The 12,037-nt window shown below is 38.1% G+C and overlaps 1 protein-coding gene across 1 annotated transcript in view; it reads left to right on the forward strand.

Moving 5' to 3' along the window:
• PDE11A (phosphodiesterase 11A) overlaps window positions 1–12,037 on the forward strand; it is a gene marked incomplete at its 5' end in the record, with an annotated part of 131,341 nt that overhangs the window by 68,305 nt on the left and 50,999 nt on the right. Inside the window, 3 exons of the mRNA XM_082764133.1 lie at window positions 1,012–1,079; window positions 1,451–1,543; window positions 4,906–4,956. Coding sequence (XP_082620259.1) covers window positions 1,012–1,079; window positions 1,451–1,543; window positions 4,906–4,956 — 212 coding nt within the window. The remainder of the gene's footprint in view (window positions 1–1,011; window positions 1,080–1,450; window positions 1,544–4,905; window positions 4,957–12,037) is intronic.

Raw genomic sequence — 12,037 nt, forward strand, 5'->3', positions numbered from 1 at the left:
GGATCAGGACATGACAAGGTTTTACTGCCTGTTTGATAGGATGCTTCTCAGCTATGATGCACCTGCAATTGGCCCTGTATTATTTCTGGCTTTTGCCACAAAAAGGAGCGCCATTTATAAATAAGTGCCAGGTTTCCTCTATAACTTTCCACAGAATAATTCAAGTCAAAACCATAGCAATTGAAATCTGCAAGAGCAAGACCTGTGTGTTGTGGCTGTTGGTGAGAGCTGAAATTGGTAGTGCTTTGCTGGAGGTGCTTAGTGCCCTGCAGGATCAGGATCTTTGAGCTTAATCAGCAGAGGTGACATGGGAAAAAATCCTTTTAAAAATATGGCTCATTGTGAAGTGCATATTACCTTAAAGAACTAGAAAAACTCAACCCTCTATTGCTGATAGCTTTTACTGTTTTTCTAAGGGCATATTGTAGCTAAATGAAACAGAAATGGTCTGTTTCAGTATAACTCAGTATTAGTTCAGCTAGAGCTAAGAGCTTTGACCACTTTTTCAAGTGGTTTAAGGAATGACTTTTTTTTCATTATTCAATAAATTCGTGGACCGGTCATGAAAAAATATTTTTTTAAAAAATGACATATACCCAGGTGATGCCAAATTAGCTAGTATTTAGGAATGAAGATACTACTCTGGCAAATTATATAAGTAACTTCAAATTGCTAGCACAAGTTACCTGGTTCTGTTTGCCAAGTCCTTAAGTTCTTTCTCAAAGAGATATTTAACCTTTTGTGAAAGGCATCGTCAGTCACTTTCTTTTGATCTCCAGTATTATAGTTACAGGGCAAAGAGTAACAGTTGAAAATAATAAACTGAGTCCTGGTAACAGAAGTCAGACTTTCACATATCAATGTCTGCTTAATGTTTTTCGTAATAAATATTTTCAATTTTGCTTTTCAGTTTGAAAACAATGTGTTAGAAAATATGTTAGTAATGAATAGAATATTCTGCCTTATGAATTAATGAATAAAGATTGTAATTCATATTTATGCTTTCTAAAGGGGTAGCTCAAGTGCTGAACAGGCTTGATGGGAAACCCTTTGATGATGCTGACCAGCGACTGTTTGAGGTAAGAGATGTTCTGTTTTGTAGCAATAACAGTTCTTCAACAGAATTTGGTATTTCTGGGTAGTGCTACTTCAGCCTACTTTAGGGAGGTGGGTATAAGTTGTCTGTATTTGCGGTTTACCATTAGTTCTCAGAAGCTCTCAATAAGATTGCATCCTAATCAAAACATTTCTCGCATCTGATTGTTTTCATCTTCTTGAGAACAGTGACTTACATGCATTCTCAAGATAACCTGTCTAAACATAATTATTGCTAATATTTACATGTACTTCCTTTTCAGTTGTTAAGTATTCATCTTCATGTTTGTATTATAACAGAATGTAAGTTGATTTCTTTTTCTCCCCTTTCCCTTCTCCCCTTCTCTCATTTTAGGCTTTTGTTATTTTTTGTGGCCTCGGCATCAACAATACAATTATGTATGACCAAGTGAAGAAATCCTGGGCGAAACAGTCTGTGGCTCTTGATGTACGTGTACATCTTACTGAAGCTTTTCACTCACAAGTGTCATATATAAAGAAAGCTACTGCTTCTGAATTTCTTGTAGTTAGAAAAATTTTCTATATATCTACCTCTGCACCTGAGAGCATTTTCTTACAGTAATACTGAAGCAAAATTTCCTCAGAGTACACTTAGCTGGGAAACTCATGCAAAACTCTAAGTAATTTTGAACCTATCTATAACATTTGATTTCACACCCCTGCTTTTTGTATTTATTTATTTTTTTATTATTTGTTAATGTCAGGAGGGAATAGTGATAAGAAACTAATTTCTTACAGGTATAGATTTAGGAATGAGTTTAGGTGTTACATTTATTTTCCTGTTCATCAGTAACCGAAAATTTCTTAAATTTGATATTTTACATAGCCTGCTGTCTTTTTTTTTTTTTTTTTTTTTTTTTTTTTACTTTTATAGTGCTGTAAAGTGTAAATGAATAGTACTGTGAACAGTGAAAAAAATTGATCATCAGGTTTTTCAAAAGCAGCACCTGCTGAACCCTCATCAGATATGGCTTGCTAGAATAAAGTCAGAGCAGGATCTCTAGCAGCTCAGTAAGCTCTGCAGTGGGTCAAAGCAAATACATAATGCAAGGTACCTGGCATTCCAGCACACTTCCTGTCTATATAAAATGCATATAGAGTAGCAAAATGGATAAAAAGGTTTCTCTCTCTCTCTCTTTTTTTTTTTTTTTAACCCCCTATCTTTGTAGGAGTTACTTTCCCTGTGTTTATTTCCTATTCATAAAGAACAAAACCTACAAGCTCCAGTAAAACAAACTCTAAAATTTCAAAAAAATATGGCTATTTAAAGTCCTAAGCTAATTCAACAATAAAGTACTATTCTCTATTATATTCTGAAGATTTTATACATAAATATATTGAAAATAATCTTGGTGAGAACAAAGCTTTGAACTTTGAGGATAGATTTGCAGATTTACATTATCCCTGCTAATAATGCAATAATGGAGGATGGATTGAATTAAATTTAAGATCTTTTCAAAGGCATTATGCAAGACTGATATTTTTTTAAAACATTCTTTTAGTGAAATGGTAACATTGCTAAGATCTTAGTATTGTTATAAATTTCACATCTGATAACAGAAGAAAATGATCTAGATATCCCTGATGTGTGCACACTAACTGTAGAACTCCTTTGAATTTACACAGTACCCACCATTGTGATAAGAACCACTAAAACAGTGTTAGTCTGAATGACATACGAATTTCTCTCTATATTAAATCAAAAATCAAACCAAACTGGATTTCTATGAAGACAGCATAATATTTTTCCTCTCCTTTAGGGTTGAAGATGTTTGTCTATGTATTGGGAATTAATCCTGTAAAGCATATAGATGTGAATTATTTTTAAATCAATAGGACTACTCATGTTAGAAAACATTCTAATCATAAGTAGCACTTTGATTATTCCTATTTATTTATTCACCTTGGAGGAAAAATGAAAAACCTTCCTATTTGGTCCTTCAGCAAGATTCCTTATTCTTTACATATCACAGTCTTGAATTACTGTAAGCCTTCATACGCTGCAGTTATTTGTGCAATATTATAGCTTAGACTGAATGTTCTCCCTGGTAAGAAAAACAAGCAATGCCAGCTTTCACACTTAGATACATAGGTATGAAAGTTAACATAGAAATGTATTTACTACTGAAACCAAGGATATTTAAATTTCTTGCTTTAGACTACAGCTTCTTTCTTAGATCTAAAAAAGACTAATAGTCATATAGCTTGAATGTAGATTATACATTTGATAAATGGCCACTGTGCTTCAGTGAAGAGTAATTCTATCTATAAATGAGCAACAACTCACAATAATAATTGTGTAAAGTGATTGAAGACATAGCAGAGAAATACTGAACAAAGAATGGTATATGCTGAAGGGCTGTGAATCCATTTTTCAGTAATAGATTATTACTATTTATGTCCTTAGCTAGGCTGACAGAGTGGCATTTCAAGATGACATTGATATCAGACATAAAATAAATCAATTTGATATGTACTATGAAAAGATTCTTATCCAAATATATAGATTAGAATTCTTGTAAGACTGACTAATAAATAGAAAACCTAAACGTAAATAAATGATGGGTACAGGTTGACAGTAGGGTGCCATATGGTTCTAAACAGGTTGCTGTCTTAAACATTAAGGATTCAAACTTAATTAAAGTTAGAGTAATGAAAATTAGGAAGGACTATACAAATCTATAGGAATATGAGTGCAGATAAAGGAGAAGCTTGACAAGAATGTTGGTATTAAGTGCAATCTGTCATAGCAGAAAACAATTTTTACTTAACTTAGATTTCTGAAAAACTGCAATAGGGTTGGATAGAAAACTAGATCCTTTTTGAGAAAAGATGATATATACATATTGAAAGTAAAATGTGGGACAGAAGTAAATTGGCATTTGTTATTTATTCTTCCATAGTGTGGGGGTGATTTCCAGTTGGTGAAAGAGAACGCCTTTATAACTGATAGAGTAAATGCATCTTGGACTTATTGCTACAAGATATTGCAAGCCAAGGGCATTTGAAATAGAGTAGAATTTAAGATGAAAAAATGATGAAAAATATTTTTAATTTTGAAATTAATAACAAAGCTTTAGTACATAAGCAGACCACGTGCTGCTGTGGGGTGAGGAGGGCCTGTCATTGCTAGGAATGCTCTGGGTGTGCAAGCCTGCTTCTGGACCACCACCTTGTCCCATGCAGTCAGACCTCCGTGGATCCAGCATATAGGATATAGCTTTTGCACCTTCTGGAATTATTGTTCAGTGCTAGTATCTTCATAAAAGGATATAATGTATTCAGCTTAAATGTATGCATACTTTTAGGTAATAACGCTAGGTGTGCATTACTTTGTGTGTTATATCTGATGTTTCCGTCTCCAGAACAGCAATGGAGAGAATGTCAGGCATAGCTTAGAGGTGCTAATTTGCATGTGCTGACATGCCACTCGCAGAGGCATTACAGCTCTACAGTATAGCAAAAGGTGTTATTTAAAGTCTATATACCTACTATTTTTTTTTTTTAATTAAGTTCTTTCTCTTTTAACTGTAGAATTCCAGAACAATATAAGAGCAGTTATAATATTCAGTTACTGGCTGTGGTTCCCTGTAAAACTACCTGCAACATCAGTACCAAACGATAACGTGTAACTAGTTATTATAAAGTGGTATTCAGAACTGAATTATCATGCATAAATATTAATTAAATTTGTTTTAAAAATCATTGATTAGACTGCAGTACAGAGACCTATTAATTCAACATGTCAGGTCTGATTTTTTTTATATTTTTTTTTTTTCCCTGGGACAGGTGTTATCTTATCATGCAACTTGTTCAAAGGCAGAAGTGGATAAATTTAAGGTAAGGATTTATGTTTTTGGTTATTTCCGAGAATATAATAGTAAATTAAAATGCATGTGGATTAAAGTTTTACTTTACAGTAAGTAGAAAATAATTAGCAATGTTTTATGGAGCGTGTACTACATGTTAGACTGTTACGCAAAGAAGGTAGAAAAAAAAATCTTTGAAAAAGATGAAAGATGCAGTGACGGGTGGAAAGCAGCAAAATACTATGGCCTCATCACCAGCTGCTGGAACTGCATATCAGCATGGGTTTGGAGGCCTCCTCAGCAAGAACAACCATAGTGGAGTTGAGGAAGAGGCTAAAGAAAATGAGAAAAACTTGAGACTTTGCATGCTTATAGTGTGGAAGTTTGCGTTTACTAACAAAGCAGAACAGTCACAGTCAAGACTGTGTAGAGGCTCAGAAGGTTGGGTGTTGAAGGCAAGAAATCCTCTTTCAACTTCTTGAAGTGCCCTGGGCAGAAATGTAAAGCAATGTATGCTGAGCATAGCACTGCTAAGGACCAATAATTACAGAATTTCTAGGTTGGAAGAGACCTCAAGGTCATCGAGTCCAACCTCCAACCTAACGCTAACAGCCCTCCACTAAACCATATCCCTAAGCTCTACACCTAAACGTCTTTTGAAGACTTCCAGGGATGGTGACTCCACCACTTCCCTGGGCAGCCTGTTCCAGTGCCTCACAACCCTTTCAGTGAAGAAGTTCTTCCTAACATCTAACCTAAAACTCCCCTGGCTCAACTTAAGCCCATTCCCCCTCGTCCTGTCACCAGGCACGTAGGAGAACAGGCCAACCCCCACCTCGCTACAGCCTCCCTTGAGGTACCTATAGAGAGCGATAAGGTCACCCCTGAGCCTCCTCTTCTCCAGGCTGAACAAGCCCAGCTCCCTCAGCCGCTCCTCGTAGGACTTGTTCTCCAGGCCCCTCACCAGCTTCGTCGCCCTTCTCTGGACCCACTCAAGCACCTCGATGTCCTTCTTGTAGCGAGGGGCCCAAAACTGAACACAGTACTCGAGGTGCGGCCTCACCAGAGCTGAGTACAGGGGGACGATCACCTCCCTAGCCCTGCTGGTCACGCTGTTCCTGATACAAGCCAGGATGCCGTTGGCCTTCTTCGCCACCTGAGCACACTGCTGGCTCATATTCAGCCAACTATCCACCATCACTCCCAGGTCCTTCTCTGCCTGGCAGCTTTCCAACCATTCCTCTCCCAGCCTGTAGCTCTGCTTGGGGTTATTGCGCCCCAGGTGCAGGACCCGGCACTTGGCCTTGTTGAACTTCATGCAGTTGACCTCAGCCCATCGGTGCAGCCTATCCAGATCCTCCTGCAGAGCTTTCCTACCCTCAAGCAGATCGACACACGCACCTAACTTGGTGTCATCTGCGAACTTACTGAGGGTGCACTCGATGCCCTCGTCCAGATCATCGATGAAGATATTAAAGAGGACCGGCCCCAGCACCGAGCCCTGGGGGACGCCACTAGTGACTGGCCTCCAACTGGACTTGGCTCCATTCACCGTGACTCTTTGGGCCCAGCTATCCAGCCAGTTTCTAACCCAACGAAGCGTGCGCCAGTCCAAGCCAAGAGCAGCCAGTTTCTTGAGGAGAATGCTGTGGGAGACGGTGTCAAAAGCCTTGCTGAAGTCAAGGTAGACCACATCCACAGCCTTTCCCTCATCCACCCAGCGCGTCACTCTGTCATAGAAGGAGATCAGGTTCGTCAGGCATGACCTGCCTTTCATAAAGCCATGCTGACTGGGCCTGATCGCCTGCTTCCCCCTACATTTTCATGCAAAATCCTGCCTTGCCATGGGGCAGAGGATAGGGGGAATGATGACCTTGCTCTTTCATTGTTGCCAATGCTCTTTCATTGTTGCCAATGAAAGAGCTGCTTTTGTGATAGGCTTTGTCCTTTTCTTCTTGAGATAACACTAGGGAAATTTGGTCTTTCGTTGGCTGTGAGGAGTCTGTGTAGTAGAGGGCTTCTCAGAGCTGTATGAGAAGCTCCCATGGTCTCCCATACACAAAGTACACCAGAAGCTGTCGTGAGGTCTGGGAAGGAGGTCTGGGTGTGGGTAGTTGTGAACCCACACCAATAGCCTCCCCACTGTCTGTCTGATAAGTGCTTGGTGGTTGCTTTGAAACCTGTCTGGCTAGGTGCAACCTCTAAGCATCATGAAGGTGGATGTGGTGAAAGGTCAAAGCTGTTGGTGACCTAGCAGAACCGGTACTGATGAGTTACATGGGCTGAGGAAGGGCAGCTATTGCTAGTTAATCAGCTTGTAGTTTATTGCCTAAACAATAGCTGTGCCTTAGAACTCTGCATTAATAATGGGTAAGAAGGGCATAATAATCTCTTCTCATAACATTCTAGCTTTTTGGATTCAGATACTAGTGTGAGGAGGGGCTATGCTACTTATTTTCCCAGGTGTCCTCATTAATAGATTTGCCAGTCTCCAAGTAAAGAATGTCTTGTCATTATCCATTTACCAGAAAGACATGCAACTACCTATTTAACTGTAAATGATAAGGTAAAAGGAAATGAAAAGCACTTATTCATTAGAAACCACAATAGATATACATTTTTATAAAGGATATAGATGAGAAAATGATGACTATAACCTAGCACTGCTTAAACTAAACTGAGATATTTTTTCAGAAGAATATTTCTCTCCTATATCTAGGTGTCTTGCTTTCAGTTCCTGACAAAATGAGTGCCAGGTAGTCTTTGTTCATGCTTTACACCAATGATTGCTTTTTTTGTTATAAAACATAAAAAAAATAAATTAAAAAAAAAAAAAACAAAAAAAAAAAACAGCTTGTCTTATGGGCCATCAACAGGGGGCTTATCCCTAGAGAGGGCAATCTATCCATGGGATGAAGTTGCTCCCATCTTCCCCTTTGCAGGGCTCTGGCAGCTGATCTGCCTGCCAAGGTCTCCTGGGGCATCCTGCCCTGAAATCTCTGTTCTTTTTCACTGTTTATTGTATTGTTATATTTTGTGTAAGCTCTATGTTATATTAGGGTCATCTTGTAGACTTGACTGGCTAGTAAACAATTTTTCCCTTTGGAGGTGTTTGGGGCTAAAGTGTCCCCTTTCTTTTCAGTGATTTATTGTCACGTGCCGGTGGAAATGCCTGTTACAGTTTACCTACGTTCTGGTTCAGTCAGAATAGGAATAAACACCCTTTATAGAAACATCTAAATGAGAGTAATGCCAGTAGTTCACTACTGGCTTAACTGACATGGGACCTAGCAGTAATTAGTGACTTTGGAGTGACAATACATTTCAGATGACAGCTTTTCAACGTTTTATCTCTACGCATGCAGGAACTGCACACCAAGAGCTTAGAAATAATTACATATTATTCCTGCTAGTTCAAGCTGTTTATTTCTGTTTTTGCCATCTTATTTCATTATAGCTTTAGTAAAGTGGCTTTCCATAATTTTTCTTTGCCCAAAGTCTCGGGAATATTCCAATATGAAGCAAAAAATTGCAAGTATATTTGTACTTGCTCTATCTTTTAGCAACAAGTTAATTGTATTGCATTACAGAAAGCCTGCCAAGATTAAAGTTCCTTTTTACATGAAATTTTGTCAATAACTTCCTACTGTTATTGGATGAATTCACAAATTCTTATTATATACTTGGTGTGTTTTTAAGAATTAAAGCTCATTACCATGAGCAAGTTGCATGAAGTAAATAAAATTTATTTCAGTTGCTACTAATCCTGCTTGAGAATTAATAGAGCAACAACAAAAAGTAAGAAAACGGTAAGAAAATTTGCAGTTAAGTTTTTGGTAATCATTAGCACTTACACTAGCAGGCGCAACTTTCTCTGGAGGCCAGCGTGGGCAGGTGAAGAGCTGCTGGCCCAGAGGGGCCACCCACTGGGTCTGCTGCCAGCACCCAGGCAAGTGGGGATGGAAGGTGCACACTTCCAACACCCAGAGAGCTCGTTTTTGCAGTGAGGGAGAGGGCTTAGCCCTCCAGGCAGACACAAGCAGTATAGCAGAGATCTGGATTCAGAGCCTGAGCAAATTCCTTACTCTTTGCAGGTAATAGTCTGGCCCTAGGGAAGGTAAGGCCCTAGGGAGGTTTGCCATTGATTTTAGTAAGCCAGGGATGTCTGTGGCTTCATTTGGCATCTGTAAAATTGCATAGTGGTGTTCCCCATCACACCCTCCATCCATTTACTCATGGTAGTCAGTCTTTTGCACTGTGTTTTGATAGAACGAGATCTCTTGGAAAAAAAATAAAATAAAATTTAAGCTCCTGTCCTCTTTTTATGCCAGTTTAAAATGTATTTTAAGTTTGTATCAACTTTAAGTTGGTATGCAGTACAAAACAGACCCTTTTTCCTGAAAAGTTCAGTTTTTAAAATGAGGAAAGACATGTGGAAGCTTAATTGATGGAGTTTCAACAACAGCCAATTGAATCAGAATTATTAATCAGAACTAATTGTGGCATGCCATCATCATTCCTCTACTGGGGTTATGCACTGTACTTCCAGGTTATAAGAAAGAGGATGTTTTTTGAGATGTATGGATTTAAAATAAGAGTAATGAATAGATACAATTTATAGTATTCTATGTAGACTTTCCATTGCTAGATTATTTTGCTACCAAATATTTTTCAACCTTGATTTTAAATTTAAATTATGATAGACTCCTTTAAAAAAATAAAAAATAAAAATAATATCAGATATGCTGCTATATTCTTCTAAACTGCATAATATTTTAATTTTTCTGGCATTTTGCTGCATTACTGTGATAGGTGGATTTCTGATACCATTGCTGTAGATCTGGGAAGAATTTTTTTTTTTTTGGTGAGCATTTGCAAGTAAAACAACAAAAAACAAAAATCTACCTTGAATGCAAACATTTATTATGTATCTGATAATGACTATCTGAAGTCTGAGCCTGATTTATCACTGCACTTCTTGCTTGCATCTACACAACTGCATTAAACTGGCACTGAATTTTGGCAGGATAAACCAAAGTAATGCACCAATGAATCATACCCACATCAATATTATTTTTTTGGAAAAGTTAGAAATATGTATGATTTTTAAAAACTGGCAACTCAGTCCTCTCTTGTATTTTAGACATGGAAATGACAGAATATTTTATTATCTACTAGTGCTACTATTTAGCTATAAGCATTTCTAGTATTGGAATAGAAAGATCTATGACTAGTGAAGTCTGATTGATGCTATTCTATAGCATTGTCCTGCAGTGCCAGGTTTCTTCTCATTGAAATGCAGACTCTCCAAGCCTAAAAATAGTCATCCTTTAGGCAAATATAGAAAGCCAAGATACATGAGTAAAGAATGCAGAATTGTGTAGGACAGGATATTTATAGCAAGAGTTACTGGCTTCTGAGACAGTAATGAACAAGTCCTGTGACTTAAACAGCAAGCAGTCCCACAAACACGTATCACCTTTAAATTTAATGTAGTTTCCAAAGAGAATATGTAAACACTGTCCTATTATGGGTAATATACAAGAAGCTATTTTTAAAAACCTAACCTAATTGTGCAGCTGTGAATGGTATAAGCCAGATCAATATTTAATGACTATGATGCATTATTTATAGCCCCGTGAGAGATTCCCTTTTTTAGGTCAAACAGCACACAGGAGAGCTACACAACAGAAAATAATGTATCACCTGCTTTACAGAGGCTTCAATTCAAAATGTATCATTAATAACAATCCCCATGTTTCTCAATTGCATCACCTGAGGTGTGGCTAGTTAAGACTTACCTTCGCATGGGGAGAGGCTTTTTTATGTCTCTCAAAAATACAGAGATTAACTGAGTAAAGATGAAGAGATGAACCGACAAGAGAAACCACCTTTAAGACTGCTACTGTATATGACAATGTAAACAGTTGAATACATGAACAATGACAGATTTAAGTGACTTTGATACCAGGAGTGCACTACATGTATGAGATGTAAGTGAATCTGCATTTGTGTCGTACATTGTGTCACTACAATTTTTACACCCACTATTAAAAGTAGAACAGTGGCAGCACAATGAGAAATATAATTTTATGTATTAATTTTACCTCCAATCTCTGTAAGGAGGGGGAAAGCAATCCTAGACTATATTATTCTCTGTTGTGTCATCATCTTTCAATTTAGAACTATTTTAGTTACTTTTATGTTGTGGTAATTAAATCATTTGTAGTGGTTTATAATAATTTCATTATAGTCTTACTTGGTAATTAAATTTCGGAAAGACAAGTTGCCCTCTGTTTTGGACCACTTATGAAGTATTACCAGTGTTTAAAAATGTATTGCTGGAAGATGATATTTTTTGCACTTGGCCGTGTAGGTGACACTGTTTCGAACTGTTGGGCAGCACAGATTTAACGAGGACCGCAGACATGCAGTCGCGCTGCAAAGTCAGTATGGCAAACTATGGTCCGAGCCATGCATATGGTGAAGCACATACAGTTCTTTGAGCCCCAAACCCCTCTGTAAGTGCATGAAGGTATTCACACATTTAAGTAGTTTTAAGGTTGTCCCTAAGACCAGTCACACAGACTCTTTCACTCCTCCTTGCTGTCACAGGAGGGACTGTGCTGACACCAAGCTGTTCCCTAGTGCTATTCCAGCAGAATCACAGAATCACAGAATTTCTAGGTTGGAAGAGACCTCAAGATCATTTAGTCCAACCTCTGACCTAACGCTAACAGTCCCCACTAAACCATATCCCTAAGCTCTACATCTAAACGTCTTTTAAAGACTTCCAGGGATGGTGACTCCACCACTTCCCTGGGCAGCCTGTTCCCCTAAGCATAGTGGCAATGGGGAAAATAAAGGGAAATCTAGAGGGCAAACAAGGCTGAAGTGTTAATATCAAGCTGTATCCCCCTTCCCTTTTGAGAAACGCTCCTGCACAAGATGTAAAGCACAGCTTATATTTCTCTGCTTTTCCACATGCACTGCCTACGTAAGACAAGACCTAGAGCGTCGTGTTGAGAGCTTCATAATTCATGAAACCGAAATCTTTATTGTATTACATGATTTCATACCCTTCTACATGTGCCTATGTCTTCAGTTGTCAT

The sequence above is a fragment of the Aythya marila genome (assembly GCF_965140915.1).
Source record: "Aythya marila genome assembly, chromosome: 6".
Lineage (NCBI taxonomy): Eukaryota > Metazoa > Chordata > Aves > Anseriformes > Anatidae > Aythya > Aythya marila.